The 27056-nt window shown below is 39.7% G+C and overlaps 1 protein-coding gene across 6 annotated transcripts in view; it reads right to left on the reverse strand.

The window, feature by feature from the left end:
- Positions 1 to 27056, reverse strand: part of KCNQ (KCNQ potassium channel) — a 375894-nt gene that overhangs the window by 83675 nt on the left and 265163 nt on the right. For all 6 annotated transcript variants that reach the window (XM_083119378.1, XM_083119377.1, XM_083119376.1 and 3 more), the window contains one exon: positions 10770 to 10860. In XM_083119378.1, coding sequence (XP_082975504.1) covers positions 10770 to 10860 — 91 coding nt within the window. The remainder of the gene's footprint in view (positions 1 to 10769; positions 10861 to 27056) is intronic.

The raw sequence follows: 27056 nt of genomic DNA on the forward strand, positions 1-27056 counted from the left end.
TTTCATCATGCCTTACACTTCGGAATTTCCAAGAGAGGAGATAGTCCGCATGTTCTTGTGCGGCGGATCTGCTTTCAAGAGTAGATTGGCCAGCGAAGTCTTCCAATCGAAAACATTTGGGCGTTGATGGTGAGAGAGTGGGAACCTAGACAACTGAGAACAACGGAAGCTCTACTGGCTCACGTGTTTGATGTTTCGGAGAGTTTAAGGAGAAGACCAAACATCTGCTCGTGGAATCCTTGCCTCGTCGACTACATGATGTGCTTGAATCCAACGGCGGGTAAACACAGTATTGAAACTCCGCACTGTTTAACCGATGTTCTTTGCTACATCCCAGAACAAAACTAATAATTACACACATCTCCATATGCAACTTATCTTTCCAATTCTTTCTTATTGATACCTTGGTGCTCTTGGTTACTTTTTTCGCACACCTGAACCATTATATTATATTCTATAATATTAATATTCACATTATTGACAGATTTGATTCACATGAAATTCAAATGCGCAGCACACATGCACCCATTCCTAACACTTAACTGTTAGTTACATTACACCTATCACGTTGTCACAGTTCTAAATCAGGGGTGCCCAGGAAATTTGACTGAGTAAACAGGGCACAAGTTGAATTACGTCATCAATTAGCCATTGCTGTTATACAAATAGTCATTTGTAGATTGTCAGGGGAATTGTTAAGGGTAATAAGTAATATTGGTGGGGGGCGATATCCAACTCTTACATATTAGGCCTTAGATTGATAGGGAAATTATGGTGGGCGATTAATGAAGTTAGTGAGATTTTAAGGTAGCGGGATTGATAATTATTTGGGGGGGCAGGGAATCCCAAGTCTTGTGTATTACTATTACGTCTTAGATTGCTTTTTTGGAGGGAGCAATATCAGCAGGAAGTCTAAAATTGGCATGGAAATTTTGTTGGGAAGATTGAGTATTAAATTTGAGGTGGAGGGGAGGGGAATGAAGTTTTGATAAAATGGTATGTCTTAGATTGTGAAGGGATTTCTGACGATTAACAAATTGACAAAGATCAGGGCGGGACTCGAACCCGAAACATTCGGTGTCTGGATCGTTAGTCCACCACTAACCCCGCTTGGCCGCAGAGCCGGTTCTCTTTGGTGGCCAAGCGCGTTAAGTGTTCCACTTCCGATACCACGAAATTTCCGGGTTTGAGCCACGGCTTCAGTATTGGTATCATGGCATCAATTTAATCTAATCGTCACTCATCCTCATTAGCCGAAAGTGGCAGAAGAGCGACTTAAAATAACAAAAGGTACAAAAACAACTTTAACACTCTAGTAATTTCTGATCTATAGATGCGTATTAGCTTTGATTGTTGACTCTTGAATGATAAGCTTACGATTATTATTGTTAATATAAATTGCCATCCATCAACAGAAGGACGGACCAATCGATCATTTAATTCATGTCGTTTTTTTGGTATTTGTTGTCCCTTCGGATCAGCTTCGAAACCTAAGGAAATTATTAGATGTTTGTCTGAAGTTAGTGACAATGGTTCTTTAAATTCCTGTAGCTCTTTCAGCTGACGCGGGAACCACCTTTATGGCAGTGATCCTCTGTTGCCGCGTTTACCTACGAAGGAACTCGTGGTCAATCAACCAATTAGGCCTACCGCTTGGGCAAGAAACGATAACTTCACAAAGCCCTCTTCTCTGAAGCAGCCAGCAGGGAAACAGGATTTTGTCACAATAACCCTTTTGCTCTGTGAATGAACACCGGTTCTAACAACGTTTCTACTTAATTGGACATTATCCATTGTTTTTCCTTTTGATTGAACATATATTCTATCTATATATTTCGAGACATTTCAAGAGATCACCTCTTCTCTCATCTTCAGGCGAACAATTTTTGCTATGTCTGTAGTGTGATTGGAACTATGACAGTCCATGATTTTGCTCCAAATCCGGTCCGCTAAGCAACCAGTCTTAGATGCCCATTCGAAATCGACAGCTATAAAGCAAAATATGTTTGAAGTGAAGATCTTATTGAATGAAACATAGCTCGACTCACCCTCACATTTGCATTTTTTTAGATAACTTGCATGCACTTCGTATAGAAGACTGAAAATTCACACTATTTGGCATGGCAAATAGACCTTATTCCAGCTTCGCTGAAAGTTCGATGTATGTAATCATTGTCAGTCATGACGTTCAACGCCCTCTGCGCGTGTGTTGTGATGGGTTACCGTGTTTTAATTCCATTTCATGCTCAGAAAGGCTACCCGAAGTGGGACCTACAGTTGAAAGTGAGATCCGAACCACTAGGCAGTTGTGTCTCCACCAGGAATCGAACCTGGGACTCCGTGATTATAGGGGGTTAACGAGTTCATGGCTTTACAGTTTCGTGAATTGAAGGAAGCCAAGGTGAGAAAAATGTGAAGAAATGTCTTCTACACGGAACTAACTATGTGTGTGTATGTATGTATGTAAAACTTTCTAGCACATCCATTTTCCTACCTTCATTTTATCATCATTACGTTGAATTTTGCACCAGTGATTTTTCACTACGTTCTAGGTCACGTCACTTTGAGTCGTAAAGTATTGTCTGTTAATTCAGTTTTAGTATAGTTTTTAGCCTCTCACCCAAGAATTTTTAAGGTGGGAGAAGGGAGGTGGGACTCAACTTCTGGAAAAAATAGTGCGAGTTCAATTGAGAATACGAAAATGGAGCGGAATGATTATATTGCTACAATATCTTCAGGAAAGTAAAGCGTAAAATTGAATTCTGCCTCTGAGTGAGTCCATGATATTGTTTATGTTTGAAGGTAATATATTAAACATGACTATCAGCATAACCGAACGCATATAATGAGATGATTTATTAGTGTTACCAGGCTAAAGGTGTGGAGTGCGGCCTGTTGCCTCCTTCATTACGGAATTCCACATGTAAAAATTGATCAGCTCTTATTGCGAGTAACCATTATAGGCTTAGACCAAATTCTGGCGTTTATATTTCAATTCACTTCCTCAACAAATCCTTTCTCGATTGACTAGATTTTAAGCGGAGCGTCATTCAGTTGTCTGTGAGTGTTCTTCTTTGCAGAAGCAACAGCAGCTCGCTCGCACCCACAGTGCCCGCCCACTCGACGAGACGCGTTGTCTGTGGAGTGCAGAACAGTGACAGTGTTGCCTCTCTATTCGATCTTTGTATTCTCCTTTGCCTGCCACTACACACACATTTCAGACAATTCTTCCCATACAACAAATGGAAAAGCAATCGGGCAACTGTTAAATGGCTCTTTTCTAGATTTTGTATTAACACTTTCCACGGTCAAGATATGTTAACTTGGTTCTGTTTCGTATTCCCACAATTTGGCTTCGTGCAGCAGGGGTTTATATTGCAAGCTTTAAAAAAAAACGAAGGCAGGTATTTTAACATTTTAATTTTCATCAGTTGCATGATTGTATGAAAGAATATGGTGGAAAAATACACTACTTGAGACAATATCACTAATAATAATTGGCCGCCGCTGTGCCCGAGCGTGGTAAGCCGTCGGCTTTTGATCTCGCTGCCGAAATTCCCGGGTTGGAGTCCCGGCCTGGGTATGATTGTTTATGAGTGTTCCTTCATGCATTTTATCATACACTAATCCTCATCATTGCGATTAGCCAAAAGTAAAGTAAAAAAAGAAAGATAATAATAGTAATAATAATAATATGAATCTAGCCCCATGGTTTCTTTATGACTGTCCTCTTATCAATTTCATCGAGTCATCATTCATCCTCATTGTTGCGATTAGCCAATAAATGGTAGAGAAGCTGCGAAAAATAAGATGTAAAATAATAACAGAATTTTCTCCGCAGAAGGAAAAATAAATGCTCCAGAACACATGCAATACAGGAAAAGAGTGTCCTGTAATGTGAGTCTGTAAACCAAATGTAACTCACGAATGAAGAAGTTTACGTGAAGGTTTCGTCTTCTACGAAGCAATACAGGCTTGGATGGCGCAATGGTATCGTCGTCGCCTTGTAATCAAGGAGTCCCGGTGGAGGCACAAAGGGGTTCGGATCCCACTTTAAACTGTAGGTCCAGTCCCGATTAGTCATACTATGTATTGTGGACTTAAAACACCAAATCAACAACCAACCTACCAATACAGGGTTGGAAACACTACAGTTATAGGTTTGGAAACACTGCTCTTCTCGGGAACTACTCTACCAGGCGAAACTAGATGATATAAAATTACGGGTTGCATAACCGTAAGGGAGGGCGTTTCTTTCGAATTTGTGTGTACCTTGTAAGCGCAGAGCACCTTGAAGAGCAAGAACCCGGGTAAATACGCAAGTCGACTCGTTGCCGTGGGCAGGCGAACAGGTATACCTGTCCTCGCGTGCAAGCGGGCAGCGGGTAGGTAATAGGCAGACTACGCTGGCCTCTGTGCCCAATATCGACAACCGGGAACCTCAGGGCATTGCATCTGAGTACGGTTACACATCAGATTCTGTTGTAAATGAAGAGAGAAGAGTATCCGCTCACACCGGAGCCATCTCCAAATCGCAACGAGGGAAAATGCGCCCACCACGACGAGTAAATTCCAGATCTTCCGAAAACTTCCTTATGAAGTCAACGGATAGAAGAGAACGTTATATGCAATCCACACACACCAAGACCGTTGATGCCGATGGGTTCCAACTCCTACCTCCAAGAAAGAAAGTTCCGACCAGTACTGCGACTGCTGATCCACCATCAACAATTGAAACATCAAATAGAAATGATGCGTTCACATCAGACCAACCGGAATTACCACCTGAAAATATGCAGATTCAAACAGAGGGAGAAGATGAAATACCTTCAGTTTCCACACCAAAACCTACCAGTGAGCCGTTGATCTATGTCTATCATCAACCGGCACCTCATAATTTTGTCATGAAAACTATCGAAACTACCAAGATTAACCCAAGGGTGCGTTACACAATGGATAGTATAAGTTTCCAATGTACTTCATCAAATGATTTCCACAAATTGAAAACATATCTTCAAACAAACAGCGAAAGATTCGCCATAGCTCCGAATCGTCAAAATCGTCCACTTCGGGTTGTCATTCGACATCTTCCTATAGATCTAGATACGAAGTTCATCATGTCGGAGCTCATTGAGTATGGATTTGAAGTTATGAGCCAGCGTAACCCAAAAGGTCCCGGAAGGAGGAACATACCACTATTCCTGATTACTCTCAAGAGATCACCAGCAGCATCAACGATCTACGATTTGGAAAATATTAACATCTATAGGATTGAGGTCGTAGAATATCTGCCCCCAACAGTCATACAATGCCATAAATGCTAACGTCTAGGCCACACCCAGCAACAATGTTTTACGATACCACGCTGTGTTAAATGTGGTAAACCACATAAAGCATATAAATGTCAGAAGAAAAGGGATGGTCCCCCACGTGTGCAAACTGTGGGGGAGAACATCCCGCAAACTTTAGAGGCTGTCGGATCTTCACTGTAATAGATCAACAACAGAGAAAACCTCAGATGATAACTGCCAGTCAACATGTCAGAACCACCACTACAGCTCCAGCTTCAACATCTATCAGGCCCACTGAAGCAGCACGTTATACATCTTATGCCTACAGAGCTGATCCACAGTCTCGAATGGGACAACGTCACCAACCAACAACAAATACTGGGCAAGCTGGCCAAGGTCTGCAAATACTCCTGGATCTGGCTAATACATGGAACTTTACCAAGATATGGCAACATGTATCCCAAGGACTACAAAAGATCTCCCAAGCAACCTCGGGAATGTCTATAATACCAATCATAATACAAATACTGATGGAAATGCAATCTGATGACTGTTTTTAGTCGACATGTTTTGCTTCAACATATCAATTTGCTGATATACAATGCCGATGGCATAGCAAATCAGACACCTGAACTCGCTCATCTACTTTGCAATAAAAATATAGATATTGCACTAATTAACGAGACTCACCTCAAACCACATATGAAATGGACCATCTCTCGTTATAGAATCTTCCGTGAAGACCGACTCCAACAAAGAAAAGGCGGACTTCTCATATTAACAAGACAAGGAATCAACGCGGCAAGAATAGCACTACCCACATTTACATCAATTGAGGCAATTGCAGTTAAGGTGCATACTACTTCAGAAGATCTGATATTAGTTGCAGCGTATCGGTCTCCTGCTACAGTGCTGGAGTATCAAGACGTACTGCAATTGCACACACTGGGACCCAACGTTTTTGTTGGAGGCGATCTTAATGCCAAGCATCCTATATGGTATTCCAGAATATCTAACCCGTCTGGAAATGTTCTACTTCAAGCGCTTCCAGATACGGAATTTTTTATATCTGCTCCACTGGACCCTACTTAGTACTGCACCACATGTTGAAGACGCTCTTACCTCTGATCATCTCCCTGTTATCGCAATTATTGCCCAGGGCATCTACTATCATAGGTTCCAGGCACTACAGGAACCCAAAACAGATTGAAATGCTTCTCGCCGGCAATCACATATGAGATTGAACCTGCATCAATCAATGAATACGGCTGAGGAGATCGATGAAGCAGTAAACAACTTTACAGAGGTTATTAAAACATCTTGGAGCCGAACAACGATTACCATGTCTACTTTACCTACGTCAAACACTTCTCCAGTACTGGAAATTTTACTTTGACACGATGGGCTCGACGTCGCTGGTATAGAACTCAATCACCACACCATCTTTACCATCCCGGAGGACCCATAGTGAATCCTCAGGAAATAGCGGAAATTCTTGCAGACCAATTCCAAGTGCATTTCAAACTTAATGCAGAACTGACTGATCAAGAAACAGAGCAAGAGGTGCAAAATACATGCGACCAACTTCTACAACTTCCAGCGACCCTTGATGCTCCATACGTAACACCTCGTGAAGTCCAAAGGCTGACAAAAAATCTAAAACCGAAAGCAGCACCTGGCCTAGATGGTATTCCACCTGCGGCACTTCAGAATCTCACAAGAAAGGGGGTTGTGTATCTTGCCCAACTTTTTACTAACATTATACGACTGGGCTATTTTCCAACACAATGGAAACTGGCAAAGATAATAGCTATTCCAAAAATGGGAAAAAATCCGCACGAGAAGACAAACTAATGGCCTATAAGTCTATTATATCATGTTAGTAAGCTTTTCGAAAGGTGTTGTGCCAGCGTCTCACAGCTATTATAGACGAACATCAGCTAATACCAAACCACCAATTTGGCTTTCGGAAAAATCATGGTACTACCGAACAACTTGTCAGAGTCGTTGACTATATTGCTGTTCATAACAACAGAAAGCATCGTGTCGCTGGTTTATTTCTGGACGTTGCTATGCAACGTGCCACCACTCGTAAGTAACTCCAGGGTATGGAGATCCGAATTGGCAACACACCGCTCCTTGCTCCGGCTGGTCAGTTGGGAGCACCAGTTCTCACCCAGGGATCGGGATTCAGACGATCCACCCTTCCTCCAGGAAGGAAACCACCGAATTGCGACACGTGACAGTAAATAAAATTCCAAATACTTTATAATTAAAATGTCCAAAATCTTTAATCACGAATCGCGCACGTACATACTGATTCGCACAAGTTAAAAGTTATAATTTGTTGGGTCATGCACGCTCGCAGGCAGTGACAAGCAATTTATTTAACACGAAAGTCCGCGCACCGCCTTCACAGTTAATAGCAAGACCTCAACTGCTACCTCAAGCGCGAGGCGCAGCATAACAGATTCTTCTAACTTACAATACAAACTCATAACATAAAATAACACAAGAAAAACTGATAATTTATATGACACATCAATGTTAATTAGCGATAGTAAGCTAAAGTTCAGGTTGGCAACAATTAAAAATGCCAACGTGGAAGTTTTTACATCGCCAAGAACACTAAGCGTGGTTCCCCCACTCCTAACATAAACAGCCAATAGGAATACGATATTTTATTGAAAACGAGGGAGATATACTTTGCTATAATATTACAATATTAAACTATATAGAAATAACTAAACTGATTTTATCAAATAAATCATATTTGCCCTTGCACATAAAAATGATTAAATAAAGATTTAGTTTATAACGAAGACAAATTACTTCAATCTTGTACATTGTTGAACAAAAATCGATATTAAGAAGAGATGTATTTAACTTGTGCTTAAACAATGAAAACGTTGCATATATTATTTGGGATAATTATTAGCCTATGAATTCTGAATAAATGTTGCAAAAATACGCGAATAATATTATAACATGAGATAAAACGTAAATATATACATGAATTATAAAAACAATTAAGTATAAATAATTTAATCCAAGTTCTTAACTTGAAAGTATACGAATAAGATTAATGCCAATATACAACTTAAATCTACCTAACATGGCGGTCGTTACAACGTGCAGCAAGCATTTGATAGAGTATGGCACGGTGGACTAATGCTCAAATTACACCAACTTCCACTACCTCAGTGCTACTTAAAACTATGATGAATTACCTGCAAAACAGAAAGTTTATAGTAACTGTGCAAGGGCAGAAATCTACTTCCAGATCTATCGAAGCAGGGGTGCCTCAAGGCTCTGTCCTTTCCCCTACGTTATACTCATTATATACGGCAGATATTCCATATCCAAAAGAAGGATTACTAGCAACATATGCAGATGATACTGCATTGTTAGTACATGCAAAATTACTGTCCACTTGCGAAAAACGAATTAACAAGTATGTGCCAGAATTAATAAAATGGACTCAGAAATGGAAAATAAAAATAAATCCAACAAAAAGCAATACCATAGTTTTTGCATCGAGTGGAGCTAGGGAGAAAATCAAACTCCAAATATTCCAGACGCCAGTCCCTACGGTCAATGAGATAAAGTACCTAGGAATAAGTCTTGATACAAGACTGACTTTTGGCCCACATCTAGATGAGATGGCAAGAAGGGCAAAACAAAGAACAGGATACCTCATGCCTCTATTAAGATCACCAGCGTTGTCAATTGAAACAAGACTCCATCTGTATCAAATGATGATTAGACCTATATTATTATATGCCGGCCCTACATGGTTACAGGCCGCAAAAACACATTTACAGAAATTGCAATATGTATAAAACAGAGCACTCAGATACATAGGTCATTACCCGTTAGCGACACTTATACAACAACTCCACGAAGACCTGGACCAACCCAGGATTGAAGATTTACTACATATTGCCCGGGATAACCTGTGGAGACGGATTATGATGCATCCAAACCCATTAGTGCAAGCTATAGGTCAAATAAAACCCAGAGTAGAGAGAGTTTCACTTCCCCGTCCATGTCTGTTTATAAAAACCAAAGAAATGAAATGACGATGAAGTTAATGTAATGATTGTGAATGTTCATATATATATGTAGTAGTGAGTAGATTTTGGTGATTTTGTGGGAACATTGTATATTGTACTAACGCGACAGTTGCGTTGGTTTTTGTAAAATATTGATGTAAAGAAAAGTAATTATTGTAACAATATTGTAAATTATTGTCGATTCCAGTTAATGTTAAACAAACAATATGCTGGGATACACAAATCCTGACGTCAAATAATAAAAAAAAAATCACGGACTCCACACAACGGCAACAGGTGATTCTACACCTTGCTGACACCTTGAAACCTTAATGTTTGTTGTGTTATTGCTTTGTCCCCTTTTTTATGTAAACACCAGCTATTTCCCGGTTTGCGACAGTTGCAACCGGTCAATTATATCGCCTTGAGAAGTAGGGTAGGTAAAGCCTACTACCCAAATTATCATATTATATTCTTTTGTTATGTTATGTAATAAAACATTATCGTTGCAATGTTGGTACTTGAATAAAGATTAACGACGAGGTTGAAAGCTGAGGTGAGAAAAAAAAAAAGCCGGAGCTCAGTCGACTGCCAGATGCCGACTGCGAATGACCTGGTTCCCAGATCTAATCTGGACAATCCCCAAACCAGGTTCCAATAGCCGAGAAGCCAGAAGGAAGGAAAAGAAGAGAAGCAGATAACCTACCTAACTACCAGGGCTGCCCAATACGAGCTTGGAATGCTCCCTTAGGTCGTGGCAGCCTTAGCCCAAGTCTCCTGGGTGCTCTTGGACCTATCCTTTGTAACTTGCCGTCTCTTGCTACTGCCTGGACATACCAACGGACCTGTCCGTTCCCTTGCAGTATCCGAGTGACCCGTGGCGTCCTTTGTTCCCAACATCTTTGCGATTTCAGGGGCCCGTCCCTCGCAATAGCTTGGGCGACTCCCACGGGCTCACGCCCGTCCCTTGCAATTGACTTGGGCGCTTTCGCACGTTGTCCCCAGTCGACGCGGCACGTGACTACTACAAAGCCGGTTATTGGCTACACGCACAAATTCATGCCCCTAAATTAAATAAGGTCCCCGATACCCCTCAGGCACCTCACTGCGAGGAACAAATGAATGGTCCCTTATCTTCTAGACCTTCAGAGCAGTGATGACATCTGGTGTAAGTGTGCTAAACAGGTAATTTACAGGTGTGGGTAAAGATAAATAAAGTTTTACTGGTAGACCTTTTACCTTTCCTTGCTAAACCCTGCAAGCTCTGAGATACTTAGAGTACATGTCTACGGCTGGTTACAAGCTAGCGTACATGGATACACCTTTGCATCGCCTACTGGTGTAGTGTGTAGCGTGCAGTGTGTAACACGCTGGTGGAACGTTGTAATATATATATTTAATAAGGTAAGAAATAGTTACTTACCATCCAAAACAATGTCTCGTTGGCAAAACTTGAATGTTGATCTATCGTTGATAACACGCTGAATATGAGACAAACGAGAACTACCATGAACCTGCAAAGAGAAGAAAAAAATCAAATTAGGAATGATCATTGTGAGAACATTACATTAACATTACATACCACGAATTTCCAAACTTTGAATAAAGGGAAAGAATGTCTGTAACATGAAATCTACAAGAGGGGAATTAAATGAAATGCTATCCTTAAATAATAGAGTTAAGTCTCGCGAAAATTGTACCCGTAAACATTAAAATTGTCACAGTGAAACATCTTATGGCACAGAACCTGTAATTGGTGGAGAAGGGGTCAAAATTCGGAAAAATATTTTTGTTAACAAGAAAATCAGTATAAATGACGTCCTTGCATTGGTAGCATTCCTGCAAATGGTTATTAATCTTATTTTGCGTGCAATGTGATGTGCAGCAAGGTATTTTCAAACAATGTTTAATAAAGTATTTCTCTTGAACAATGATAAATAAGTTTATTTTGGGCAGTGGAAATGTTTCTGGTGTTAAAATTCGTATTGTTACCAGCACGACAATAATGTGCAGTGGAAATGTTTCTGGTGTTAAAATTCGTATTGTTACCAGCACGACAATAATGTGCTGTAGATGTGGCACAGTTTTTTTTTTCAGCCGACATCGTGATTTTATGTTTAAGATATGAAAAAGCTAGTTTAAAAGTATGGTTGGTAACCAAACACGTGTCTATCTTGTCTAGAGATACTGAATCCAAGACAACCCTTTTAAAACGAATACAAGACTGAGAACAAGACTGATATCTGTAAAATGAAGGCTAGTGGTCTCGTGGTTGCATACATACAGGATACAAATGCAGTTTTTTCGAGATTTCATAGCGTCATGTAGTATGTTATGGTCGCTTTCTGCAACTTTTGGCTAGAAGTGACCTCGAGACTAAATGGTGATTGGATGAAATGAATAAAGGTGGAACCGGACAGAAAATAGAACACAATCATAAAGAGGGCTATACGCTCGCAGGCGGCTCAAAAGTAGAGTTACCAGATCGCTGTAAGGGAAATGTAGGACGTGCTGTCCCAAAATGTAGGACACAAAACATTCTCAATACATATTTCTATAGAACACGTTAGAAAGTAGTTGAAAAATGACACTTTTCAGTATTAAAAAAAATGAATTCTTAATGATTTTTTAAATGCAAAATTTCAAAACTTGCAATCATACTAATCAATGCACCTCTTACTATATGATTTAAGTGGTACTTCTCAGAGAAGACAATTTTTTATCAAATTTCAGGTTTAGTCAAACCATATTTATGTTAGAGTGGACAGTCAAACTCTCTGAAATTATAGGGACCAGTACCAAATATTTTACAGACTTTATGAAAAAAGAATTATTCTCGTGAGTCTGTTGTGTTGATTATAATGAAAGAACTCTCTCAACATTTGAATTATGACCTGTAATGGCAAACAAATATTCAGTATTTACAGAAATTTAAAATGGTTCCAGAAGTTTCATCTTCGGTAGTTTTTAGTTCAATAACAGGGTGTCTACCAAAATAGCACATCCAGAATTCTTGACTTTTTCTGGACTTTTCTAGATCTTTTTTTCAGTTTCTACTAACGTTTATTTATTCGACCCCTACTTAGATAAAGTTGGAAATTAGTAATTAAGGAAATAAATATTTATTTCATGAAAACCCCTACCAAAGGGGCCAGTATTAATGCATCCTCAACTGTCTTTGGCAGACAAGCGAGGCTTTGGCGTCTGGACTCACAGCTAGTATGTATAATCTTATTTGGGGCTTGTGTCGGGTGTCCCTATATGCTTGTAACTGTCCCTTCATCCATCTTATCTTATTTATCTTATCTCTTCATCCTCATCTTCGCGATTAGTCAAAGGGACAGAAAAAAGTGAAGTAAAATAAATTAAATAAATCAATCAGTCATTATGATAACAAAAATTCTTAACAAGAATAATTTATTGCCTTTTTATTGACTTCGTGACCTACTTTTGATTTTTTTACTTTTCTTGACTTCCATGACTTTCTCTACATGGAAGAGAATTAGCATTTGAATGCCATTTCTGAAAACGTCATACCTTTCACACGCGTGAGTAATTATTCGCTGTTATTTCTGTTTTAAATTCTATTTAGCCATTTATCATTGTGCCACTTACTTCAACTTGCGTTCGAATACGACCAACGGAGGTTTTTTCTTTTCTTCACTAGGAAAGAGGAACTAGTAGTTCAACAACTTTTACCTGTTTGCGACACAAGCAAGTCTGTGCAACTACGCAGTATCAGGCATGGACCATTTGCTCCATATTGCGTCACTGTAAATCCACCTTTAAGTACAACAAACCTGGTTGCCATTGGTGCAGAATGACGAACCGTTCATATTTTTGCCAAGTCATCTCATACAAGCGCGAGGAGCTCTCAAGAATAGGAATTTGCAAATCCAATATTTGTGGACGAAGGGAGATTTCATCATTATGCCTGTCACCAACGAGACACGATAAGATAATGTCACAATTTCACGTTGTTCTTTGTGTGGAAATTATAACAACTCTTGCTACGTCGTGCTGGATGGCGATCGAACCGTTTTTTATTTATTGTTTTTTACAAGGATAATTATAAATTTTCCGAAAAGTTATTTTATTTATATAAATCGAACAAAACAGACAATCCTCAAATGTAGGAACGGAATATTGCGTGATTAAGTTGACGATTGGTCACAAGATACTTATTTGAAAGGAATAATATAAACTAAGAAAGAGACGTAGATTTAAAGAAAAACGAGAAAATGAATGTAAAATGTAAGAATAGAATAAAATATTACATCCTACACTGTAATGAAAACGGAATTAATGTAAAAAAAAGTGGTGTTCACAATCCCAGAGGCTCAGATCGAGGATAAGGCATGAACGTTTAATTACGACTGTGCTTCCATCTATTGCATGAATTTACAATTTCAATTAGTAATGAATGTCACGATTGATCTCAACAAATGGAGAGGCGCGTGGAATAAAACAAAAATAAAGTATATTACGAACAATCGAAACTTGCACAAAGAGAACTGAACACGGGACCACTGGCGTACGCAGAGGGGGCTGATGGGGCTACAGCTATCTCCGAAATTGAGAAAATCAGCATTCTTAAAAGGGGAGGGGATACAGTTACGCACCAATTGTGCATTTATTTAAATATCGCCTGAATGGGCATTGCTACTAAAAAAAACTGGGTGTATCCAAGAGTATGAATTTCTCTCCATGTTGCAAGTGGAAGAGTCTTTTAAAATTGATTATTACGCTAGACACGATGTTTGAAAAATATGATGAATAAGAATTTTCGGAATTCCATGTATTCCTTATGAGGAATCCACTTCAACATCAAGTTACGGCTAATCAAATGGAAGTTTCAACTTTTCCGCTGGTAAAATCCATCTTCAAACTACCCTTTTCCCGTTGATATATATTTTTATTTCATCGGAAGTTTCATATTCCCAGGAGAACGAATGAAATGATACTTCCATAAGATCAATGCTTTTCTTGTTGTCTCCTTTCAATGTTGCCAAACCTGATGCGCATAAAAGAACTAAATTTCACCTTAAATTGAGTTAAGACTGACTTCAAAGAGCTAGATTTACGAAGGCTGTATAAAGTGCCTCCTAGGGTAATGTTAGTTGTCGAAGGGGTGGGGGCACTGCTATTACCGTTAACTCTAAATTGATGACAATTTATGCTTAGTTTTCAACATCTAGATACGGCGGCATCGCACATCTCAATAATCCACGGATGGTCGTATAAAATCGAAAATAAAGAATTTCCTGATAACAATTATTATGTCAATTTCACGTCAAACACGGCGATATAAAGAAGTGGCTGGGGAGATAAGAGGGAGTGAGGCGCAGCCAATATAACAATATCACGTCACGTGCAAAATGTATAATTATGACAAATGTTTGTCTATGTAGACCGGCAGTGATGGCATCATAGTGGAGCAAGGTTGTGGGCGTCCCCAGTTCACAGCCGAACGAGTGCACGAAATAACCAGATCTGGCTCCAAGAGAGCTAAGTTGGCACACTGCCACGGACGGAAGAGCTTGGGAGGAGTCCCGTGGAAACTGTATCGCATGCCCTTAAACAAAAACAGTGAAGAACTCGGGAAAGACCAGAGTGGAAAGTTCTAAAAAATATGAAATATCATTTTGTATGCCTCCCTTCTAGAAAGCAGCTACACCCTGTCCCGGAAACCTCTGGATCAAGAGATGACGCGAGGCGGCTCGACCACTGAACGCGTGAGAGGAGAAGTGAGATCATGAAGAGAAGAATGCGTAGCAGCGTGTACTGCTTCGCTCCGCCCACTCCCTTCTCTACAGTTATGCGCCGCTTTGCTGCATATATTCCCGGGAAAGAGTATCCGTACTATATCCACCTGCACATCCAGTCCATCCCGAAAAAAAAAATATGCTGCATACGCCAGTGCACGTGACCAACGCTATTTCTCTATGTTCATTGTATGCATATTTTATACTTCTGGGTGATGAGACGAACACGCATCTAGTCGTAGAGGTCGATTTAGGGAGTACACGCAGCTGCTTATAATCACCCACTATATGGAGTCCAATAGTGTGACGTCACAAGCAGACGACGAGCTGGAACTGCGTCTTCACAACGAGAGAACGTGTTTTCTTCCTATTCAATTTATTGTTATTTTCCTTCGGAAGGGGTAGCTTTAATTATTGCGACAGCAATTATGAAACAAAATTATGATGTACATCAATGTAAAGATGAGATTTCGGAGAATACGTCTATATACAGGGTGGGCCATATTGATGGGACACATTTCAAATGCATATGTGGAGCATGTAGGAAGAAACATTTAATACCAAATATATGGAAAACACTGCCAAAGGACGGGAGTTTTGCAGTGTGTTCAGTGTTTGAAGATTACATCCCTGAGATGTACACCACCTTGACGAGAACATTCTTTGGCTCTAACAGTCATGTTCAGCATAGTTTTACGCAGGATTTCGGCTGGGATGGTCGCTATCTCCCTTCGGATGTTGTCCTTCAGTTCATTGATGGTAGTTGGCCTTCTGGTGTACACCTCCTTTAGGTAACCCCACAGGAAGTAGTTCAGTGGAGTTAGATCCGGGGATCTGGATGGCCAATGGACATCACCGAATCTAGAGATGAGCCGTCCCGGGAAGTGTCGTCGAAGGGTTGTCATTGACACTACTGCTCTATGACTAGTGGCACCATCCTGCTGCAGCCACGTGTCCCTTATGCCAAGCCGTCTAATTTCGGGTATGAAGAATGTTTTCTTAGGCACTTAATCGGCTGTCTTTCACGGCACTTCACATCCACGTTTTCACGCTACAATTTCAAAATTTGAATTATGCGAAGCGTTTCCAGAAATCTCAGGGAGGGCAAGTGCCCCCCCCCCCTTCCCTAAAGGCCAAGGGTACACCACAAGGCCCACTGCCATCAATGAACTGAAGGACAACATCCGAAGGGAGATAGCGGCCAACCCAGCCGAAACCTTGCGCAAAACTATGCTGAACATGACTGTTAAGAGCCAAAGCATGTTCTCGTCAAGGTGGTGTACATCTCAGGGATGTAATCTTCAACACAGTGCAAAACTCCCGTCCTTTGGCAGTGTTTTCCATATATTTGGTAATAAATGTTGCTTCCTACATGCTCCTCATATGCATTTGAAATGTGTCCCATCAATATGGCCCAACCTGTATAACATATACCTTACAAATGAGAATATAAAGAATAAATGGGGTAGGAAATCGAGTAAAGCGAATACTCCAAAAGAAATCTCAGCCAATGGGCGCCGTCGGTTCAATCGCCTGAGGCTACTGGTTTTCCATCATCCATGGCGGCAGCGTGGCTGACTTGAGATCGGGTGAGTTCGGGTCGGCTTCGGCTGTGCTCGGAACTGGAATGTTATGAAAATGCATGAATTTCTTACTCCAGTTATTCTTTACCTTATTCTCTGTAAGGTATGTGTGATATATAGTCGTATTCTCCGAAATCTCATCTTTACATTGATGTACGATACGCATCATAATTTTGTTTCATAACTGCTGTCACAATAATTTAAGCTACCCCTTCCGAAGGAAAATAACATCGAATAGGAAGAAAACACGTTCTCTCGTTGTGAAGACTCAGTTCCAGCTCGTCGTCTGCTTGTGACGTCACCACTAATGGACTCCATTCAAAAGGAAAAATATTCAAATTTAAATTTAAAAAAATGCGTTTTAGTAAATAAACAGGTAGACTGTTAAATTTTAACGGTGGAATATTGTAAATTTTACGGTTATAACAGTGTAGAGCCAGGGGTTCCCAAACTTCTTCTTTTCACGGCGCCCGTAGTGTTTCAATGTTTTTCCCCGGCGCCCAACTCAGAATTTATACGCCTATTTAACTCTTGCAACGCTCAGTTAATGTGGTTGCTAGCCTTAAGTCAAAGAAACAAACGCATATTTCAAATTTAGAAATATTTTATATGTAAAAAGTACTAAATAAGCACATATTTTGTAATAAGTGTCATTTCAGTGTAAACATTAGAACACTTCGCGGGTTCCCTGTATGCCAGCCACGACGTTTGGGAACCAGTGGTGTAGACTAAAATTCCTAGGTCTAGACTACGTGTGACATTGTGTTAGAGAAATATGGCTGAAAATGTAAAGTTGAATCATTCTCCGCGAAGCCTGTCCGCAGGAAAACGCTTTCGTTTCACGCTGGGCTGCTCATCCACGTAGGTCTTTTAGAGCCCAGGGGAAAGGTCCGCCAACTTTGCTTTTACTGAAGTCCCATCCTCCAGAGGCTCCGTTATAATAGACAAAGGCGACGCTTGAGACTCACCCTAGATGGAGCTGGAAGTCTTTCTCTCCGAGCCCTCAACCCTTCTGTCTCGTGGGCCACCACCAATCCCTTTAGGGTATTGTTAAATCTTTAAAACCTATGATTGCTGTTTTCAAGAGAGCAGTAGTGTGGTATTTGCAGGCCCGTAGCCAGGATTTCCTTGTAGGGGGAGGGGGCAAGTCAATCCTAGAGGGGGCAAATTTTTAATATATTGTGTCGCGTTGGCAGATATAGCAGGGTACACAGAGGCACTTGCCGCCTCCTCACATAAAAGGGATGATATCTTAAAACTCCAACGAAAAAATAAAAATCGAGCAATATCAAATAGCAATATTTCGATAATGACCTTTCCAGATTGCCAAAGAATATAAAGACAAAGTTTAACATAAATAGGCTAATAGGGACAGTATGTACTTGATATTTACAGGTCGATAATGTTAATGGACGATTAATATGTACAAACAGCTTTGGGCCTCTCTGCAGAACTGATTAAGGGAGCGAGCCTTTTATAAATCATACTTCATAATGATTCCCTCTAGTTTCCAGTATGAAAGATTTTTAAGCACAGAGGAATTTAACGAGTTGTGTTGTGTTATGCAAGAAAAATCGAATTAATTAAATACGGGTTACATGTTATCTACACTTTGTTGAATTGTGTAAGAATTTGTAATACATTTTTTTGCACTTGCTAAAACATTAAAACATGGGTCCCTTAGTCCACCACGGATTCTATTTCCTTCAAAGGGGAGAGACTCTTGCATCACTACAATGTTTGCCTACTGGTTACCTTAACCATTTTGCAAAATATTGTGTGAATTGTATTATATTATAGTTGAAATACATGTTTTGACACCTGACAAACAAATAGGAATTAATCCCTTGAGTGATCAATGACTTCTTGGATTACAGTGTCATCATTAATATTTCATATTAAGTTTCATAGAAAGAAATTATTTTAATAGGCGCATATAATTTTACAGGTCGCCATGGCATTAACTTTAATATATTCTTTTATATATAGATCGTTTGGCTTCCAGGGCCGACTCCCGCCACCCCCATAGCTATGGCTTTGAACTTGAACTATAAGAACAGCAGACATTGCGAGCGAAGCGAGCAAAATAAATTACGAAATGTATTTTTATTTCTATAAAATTTGAAATCGAGGGGGGCCCCTTGTAAGTGCCCTTGGCCGTCTGGAAGAAAAATGAAAGGAACACGTGAGAACTAATTCCATCGTGAGTCAGTAGCGGCTTCTGCCTATTCGCACGTGCACACCAAAATAAATCTGTAATGCAAATCATAATTATTATACTTATTTATTGAACTCTATCTCCTTCGAAGCATCAAGTGTTCCCACGCCGCTCCACCAAGAGAGATGGTGGAGAAGTCTGCGATCCGTGATATCAACCCGCCTAGACAAGGCCGCGATCGGGGCTAGAACACAATGGTAGTTTCGCTCGCTATGACGCTGTCGCGCAGTCGCGTAGAGGACGCTGATTGGGTGTTTTGGCTTGAGCGCCGTGTGAGGGAAGGTTGCATCATTTAGGAAGGCTGAGAACGCAGGGATCTGTGTGCGAGCAAATGTAGTGTTGCAAACCCATTCCATTGGAGATTGAGGGATTTTTTTATGAAAGGGAAATTTCGATGGTATATTGTCCCGAGCATAACAGGGGAAGAAAAGGAGGAGAGGGGGGAGGGCAACTGAAATCAAAACGGGTGTTTTAAGCATGCCTTTGCATCGTGCATCTTGGTCAAAATAAACGGCCTATGTGACGCAGTAGCCGAATTATCAATCCGCGGGGAGGGAGCTTGCAACAAATAGTCAGCTGTTTTGCATTGTGTGGCTGTTACTGCTTTACAAAATCATTTAACGCTGCCAAAAGGTCATTCCTGTTTCAGTGCAAAGTGTTTGATTTCATGATGAATAGGGAAACTGAACATAGCGAAAGCAGACTTAACGTTATTGAATTTTTGGAGGGAAGTTAGCTACAAAGCCTCTAGGAACTGCAGTAATATATGGACACGGCTGAAGAGAAGGAAAATTCTGAAGTACGATTACGAAGCAGGGCAGTGTGAACTTAGTGAGTACTGTTATTTGCTTTAACATTTATTATTGTCTTGATTTCGCTTGATTTGATCAGTCTGTCATTAGAAATAAACAACAGCTAGATAGATTACAACCGATTTCCTCCATGTGGTAGTTGGATCGGCTTCTTTGGTGTACGCCAATGTTGTTATTCTCCTTGCTCATTAATATCAGAAGAGCCGGGGAGGAAGTTTTATAAAATATTTTGCAATTCGAGAATAGTATTGATATTGTAGATCGGTATTTCTATTTCTATGTTTTGAGTGATTTTGTCAGCTTATCGAATGCTGAATTACGTACTGCACAATAACATCGCTCTTCTCGTGATTGGCTGGATAATTTCCGAAATATTTGAAATTTGTAAAACAATTAGTGTTAAAAAAATCATGAAACCCGTAACTGGTTGGATGATCGGCCACCTCGGTCCAGGGAGGCCGGTAGTCGGAAGGGAGCCCCTGGCCCTCAAAGGCTGTTGCGCCACGGGTTATATTATTATTATTATTATCATTATTATTATGTACAGTAAGGCTAATCTGGACTGGACCTAAAGTTTAAAGTGGGGTCCGAACCACTTGTGCCTCCACCGGGTATCGAACCCGGAATACCTTGATTACAAGGCGATGAAGTTACGTCTGCGCCATCGGGAGCCCAAAAATTGAAACTTCGAAGGCAGATGGACCTTTGAGGTACACAAAGTTACCCTAAGATTTCTCTGTTATATTATTATTTTACTGGTTATGATGAGTGTGGCTCAGGATGTGCTTTTTGAAAGGCAGTGTTGCCACATAATATACTTTAAAAACTCTTTTTCTTTATGTCACTAAAGGTTACTTTGCTGTAAACTTCCATAATGAAACCAGTAAAATCTGATTTAATTTGGTTCTTTGGTACGAAGCGCACCTGAACAATAATTAAAGGCATTGTAATCACGTCACTGTAATTTCAAAAAGCAAACATGATTTTCCAATATTCACACCTTCGGCACTTATTTATGACGTCTCTCACCAAGCGCATGGCTCATTCGACTTTTGGCTAATCCCAACGATAAGAGGGTCCCGGGTTCGAATCCCGCTCGGGCTTGGTTGTTTGTGAATGTCCATTCATGAATTTCATCACTCATCGCCATCTTCGCAAATTAGCCAAGAGGCACAAAACGCGAAGTAAAATAAACTAAATCAATCAATCAATCAAAAACCAACGATAAGAATGAGTGATGTGATTGAAACTGATGAAAGGATACTCACAAAGAATACACATGCCCACGCCGGGATTCGAACCCGGCAAGATCGCAAATCTACAACCTAACGCGGTCGACCACCTAGAGGGCAACAATTTGATACAAATACACGATCATTGAATGTAGAAGTGTATATTGTTGAGTGAAGGTGGTGCGGGGATAGTTGGTACCAAGATAGATAAAAATCAGGATATTTATTTTCTGATTTTTTTATTTAAATCGGATTTTTATATTGAAATCGATTTTTTTATTTGCTTGTATGGTTTTTGGCACCATACATATACATATATTCTTTTTTTATAGAAAGGCGTTTTCTGGGAAACTGACAACATATTTGAACAGTTTGGTTAAAGCAAATTAACAAATTATGTGTAAATATACTGTTTCTGATACTGTATGCTTGAACATACTATGGAAATGTTTGTTCAGTGTGTTAATGAAACTATATTAATTTCAGTAATTTTTTAATCAGTGAAAATAAAATGTTCTGGATGTACTATATAATTGTAACTTAAAATATTTTTTCCAGTCTTTGTAGCTAAATTTTGGTGATTTTTTAATGATAGTTTGCAAAATATCAGCTGCCATGTTTGTTTACAGCTTAATGATAATTCACCACAGTAAAATCTCGTTAATACGGACTAATTGGGGGGATAAGTTGAACGGTTTAACGAAAGTCCGGATTAACTGAAATAACATAAAAGAACAGTAGAAAGTGCATTAAACTCCGTTTATAGCAACAAAACACGTTTATTATTGTGTATTTAAAGGGCATATGCCTAAATACACTATACAGTACAGTACAAAGTCTGTGGGAAACAGAATGTCATCAGTGGTTGACTGCCTTTTCTTTGGGAAGTTCTCTTGTTGACTTCTAGCCACATTTAAAACATTGCATTCTGCTTTTTTTTTTTTTTTTTTTTTTTGCATTTTGCATTTTGCCTGTCCGGATTAAGCTAAGCCCGGCTTATCAAGGTCCGAATTAACGAGGTTTTATTGTATATACATAATCTACACAAAATGTTTGCTATTCTTGCCCATTTAAATTATTGAATTCTAATTCAAGATAAATTTAAGTGTGTTTATAGTTTACATATTGCATTTCCTTTCGTATGAGCTTCACCCCATCAGTACATATATTTTGTTTCCTTTCTTAGAGGCTAATCAACACCATAAAATGATTACGAGATTAACGTGATTCTGATATCTACACAATTCCTTATGTACAGTATTCTAGAAATTATTTCGTTAAGGTGACTTTTAAAAAAAATCAGATTTAAATCAATTCACCTTGGTTGGTACGAATTGGATCATGGAGAGGGAATTAAGGTGAGGGGGGTCTTCTTCCTGCCCATTTTCGCGGTCCACAAGGTTACAGTGTTTACAAAATAGGAAAAGGAAACATTGGCCAATTAACGGCAAGCATCCCTACACAGTTAAATCCCCGGGTCACTAAAAAGGTGACTCAACAATATATTTATGTACTGCATTTATCTTAGTTTTAGATAATACCTACACTGAGGAAAAAATACAACGATTTTAACACCACTAACTTAATCATTGACCGCAAAGTAGCGTGGTCCTCGTGGAGCACACACTGCATCGCTTCAACATCAAATCTTTCATACCGAAACTGATTACATGTGGTTTGAGTATAAAGTAAAACAAGTAAGTAACAGTATAACTATTTGGGGGAGAGGTGAAAGGGACAAGGCAGACAAGGGCGTTTCTCTGAGAGGGACAGAGTTTCAATTGCCAATTGTAGGGTGTAGTATTACATTTATATAGTTTATCACCAGTTTCAATTACCATCTCGACACCAGAGGGTGGGGAAAACATACGATAATAGCTCATTCTGTTACCTGCATTTGAACAAAATTGGATAAGAAAATGTTACAATATTTTTATTTATTTAGACAATGCCAATAAATTCGGAAATTTAGGAAAATAAATGATTTTGAACCATGGAATCATTCAAGAGATTTTCTTGTTTTCTGCTTAAAAAAGAAATATTTTTTCTTAAAAACAGAAAGGTTTGTAGATCTATAGCATGTTATTTGTCACCTACCGCCAATATTTAAGTGACATCTGGTCCTTTTTGTTAGTGCCTCCCCGATGGTGTTGTGGTAACGTCGTTTCATTGTAATCAAGAGGTCCCGGGTTGAATACCCGATGGAGGCACATAGCACAGTGGTTTGTATTTCAACTTTAAACTGTAGGTCCAGTATCTATTAGCTTTTCTGTGCATGAAGTGGACTTAAAATAATTTAAGTCATGGTCATTTTGTTGACAAGTTTAAATGTAAATTTATTGGCGTCAAAGCACTTCGTGTACTTGTTCGGGAAAGTTCGGTTGTTAGTTTACGACGTCGATGAAAGGTAATTTGACATTATATGTTTAGTTACCGTTCACTATATTAATAGACATATATTAATTACAAAAATCTTGAAATGATGTGTTGCTGGTTGTTAAGTCGACCGTGGCCCCAGCAGATATACGGCATTCTTTAGAATTGGACAAACGTTGTATTAGTTATTCATATTTCGAATGTTTTTACAAAATCCATAATAGATTGTAACGTACCGAAGGATGGCGTTTAGCCAAACTGTTGCTGGTTAGTTGCGCGATGATCAAAACCATGCTGGAATGATTGAGATTTCAAGACACATGTTCTGCAAATTCATGGAAGAGCCACGAGCTATCTAGTCTAATTATCAAGCAAACACTGGAAAGAAAACTAGAGAGCTTGTCTTTACTCTTGTTTCTTTGCAGCGTAATCCTTCAGCAAGGGAATGCCTCGCCTCATACAAATCTACTTAATATTTTAAACGCGAAGAACAAGCTAAGCCATCTTTGGCTGGATAAGCACTGAATAAGAAATTCACGAGGTTTTGAAGCTGGGATGGAAATTCTCGCTTTACCCGAGCTTGGAGCTCGAACCGACTTTTGGCGATAATCCTATCATAAGATCCACAGAGCCTCTGACTGCTTCGCACTTATTAATCCTAGAGAGAGTTAGCAGGAGTTTCCCAAAAATCTGACATCACTGATGCGTGGGTAGGGGCCTCAAGGTAGTGACGTCATGGTATTTATAACCGGAGCTGACATTCTGAAAAGACAAGGCCTTATCGATTCCGCCCCTGGATGGCGCTAGTAGTCTTGTAATGAACGGAGATGAGGGAGTTACAATTATTAGCAAACAAAAGTCGGGATATTTCGAAAGCAGCTGCCATCACATGAAAGTCTGCGTAGGAAGGGGAAATGAAGTATTATGGGAGGGAAAAATAGAATGGAAGGAGAGCAAAATGACTTTCATTTCTCACTTCCATGAAGGCATTCATTCAAGGGCGGAAATAACAAGAGTTTAAGTTTTATGTCCACTTTATGCACAAATAGGCTATTTAGGATTGGACTTACAGTTTCTAGAGGGATCCGAACAACTATGTGTCTCTATCTGGTATCGAGCCGGCTTCCGTGGTGGAGTGGCTAGCACAGCGCATGGGTCCCGGGTTCAAATCCCTTCATCAAGTTTCGCTAATCGCAAATAGCCAAAAGTGGCAGAAACGCGAAAATAAACTAAATCAATCAATCTGGTATCGAACTCGAAACCGCTCAGCCGGCCTCCGTGGCGGAGTGGTTATCACAGCGTGCTACGACGCTAGGGGTCCCGGGTTCAAATCCCGGCATGGGTGTTCTTTGCGACTGTCTCTTCTACAATTTCATCATATCACTCATCCTCATCTCGCGATTAGCCAGAAGTGTTAGAGAAGCGAAGTAAAATTAACCAGATCAATAAATAATTGTCTACGTCTTCACTTAAATCCATAATCATCTTGCAAAGAAGTACTAGTTCGTAATATTTCCCTTGATTTTAAGGAGGATAGGAAAAACCATCCAACTCACTATTTCTACCTGCTATTCAATGTCGAGTAGGGGATGTCCAGGCAAAAGTCAGGGAATAGATAGCTGCAGATGTCCCTTTCTAAAGTGTTTTTACAGTTGTGCCACACAGGAAGTTCAATGAGCGATGATCCTCTCTTCCTTTCAGTATCATCCGGCAACACCTTCTCCGTAAGCAAAGGCGCCCGCAAAGGGGAGGGGGGCACTTGTTACCCTGAGATATCTGGTTTATGTAATTCAAATGATGAAATTGTAGCGACATGTTATTACAAATTATTTTTTCTGTGATTTACAGGCTGACGGTTACAGTAATTAACTGCCATGTCCAGCAATATAACAAGAGAACGTGTTCACAAGAGACATTAGAAGCATGTGCGACTGGCCGAGCTGCGGGAGGGAGAACTTTGGTTGGGACGGGATTGGGAAGGTAATATTAATACGTTCAGAAAAAAATTCTCGATTTTCCGACCAGGTAGGTAAATTTTCGGGATGAGAAATTTCGAAATTTCCCGATGCAGTTAAAATCAGAGATTGTACACTATTTCCCATTCAAGTGATTGTTTTTGCACGTCCGGAATAGAAAAATACTGTTAATACTTATAGAAAATATCAAGAATTAACTTCTTTTAAATAAGATCTTTGGAATTTATCGACTGATTGGAATTCCAAGAAGTCTGGAAATAATTTCCTGAAGTCTGGATCTGACTTTGATACTTCACACCCCGTCATTTTGAATCATTACTTTTTTTTACAGTATTCTTCGGTGCCTATAAACATGGATCAGAAGTACCATAAAGGAAAGCAGATTATGTGGTCTCTGATATCTGTGCCTTGTGAAAAAGTACAAAAAGACAAAGAACTGTTTCACGAAGTAATAATAATGTATTTATGGAAAGAAAGTAAGGCCAATCCAGTTTCTGCATATCTAAATAGTAGACTCAAGTCTGAATTTGTACACAATGCCAAAGTATTTTGAATTCAATTTAAATTTAATGATTTGTAAAGTAACAATAATAATAACAATAGCGACTATAAAAATAATAATTAGCTAAGTTTGTATTACTGAAGGGCAATATATGAAATCTTACTCTGTCCCGCCCTACAAAAATCCTGCGGGCACCCTTGTCCGTAAGCCTCACAATGCACTCAATTTCGGATAGACTGTAATAAAACTGGATCTTATCGGGTTCTTGAGAAAAAGTTAATACAGTATTACGAAACAACCAAAGCAAGAAATATATATATATGTTTTCACCGACTCAAAAACACTTTCTTCTGAAGGCGAATCAATCATAAAACAACCTCAGATATGACCTTCAAAATCTACTGACTGGGTTTCGAAAGCTTCACGCTACGTAACGCCCAACCTTATTGCAGTGTAGCTGTTAAATAGAACATATACTCTTTTATCTCAAAGCTGCGTGGAACGATTGCACCATATGAACTTTTAATTGATAGATTCTTGTGAAATCTCCTCTCCATAGCAACTAGGCTTAATATCAGGCCTGGGCAACTCGTCACAATTGTGGAAGAGCGCTCTTCTATGGTCGCGTACATATTAGAGCAAGTATTTTGAACTTCTATCTGCGAGCCATTAGCTGTACGCACTACATGTTCACATTGGTTATTCTTTTGACAAATGTTTGAAAATATGAAACAAAAACAAACAAACACACACACACACACACACACACACACACACACACACATATATATATATATATATATATATATATATTGTACAATGCTGGTCCCACAGCCCACTTATTATAAGCTAAGGTTACTTTGTGCGGTTTCTTCGCTCGTATCGGTATCCGCTAACGCCTTTCCTCGTCGTTCTCTCACATCCCACAAATATCTCCCCACTCGTTGCACTATCTCACTTATGATTCCTCTTCGATCTTCTGCCACTTCTATTATTTCCCTCCCTGTTACGTTCTTAACCTACTTGTCTCGCAAATCACGCGTAGAGGGGCAGGCAGATAGCAGATGCTCGTCCGTCTCTCCCTCCCCGCACAAAGAGCATATCTTTTCCCCTGCTTCATTCTTCATTTTTACTTGTTTCCAACCCCCCAGTCTGAACCATGCTTAACCTCCCCTTTCTTTTTTGCCTACTAAATGTATGTATCTTGCTTTGCCCCATTCCCTTGATTTCAGTTGGTTCCTTAGTG

The sequence above is a fragment of the Lepisma saccharinum genome, chromosome 3 (assembly GCF_977018435.1).
Source record: "Lepisma saccharinum chromosome 3, izLepSacc3.1, whole genome shotgun sequence".
NCBI lineage: Eukaryota > Metazoa > Arthropoda > Insecta > Zygentoma > Lepismatidae > Lepisma > Lepisma saccharinum.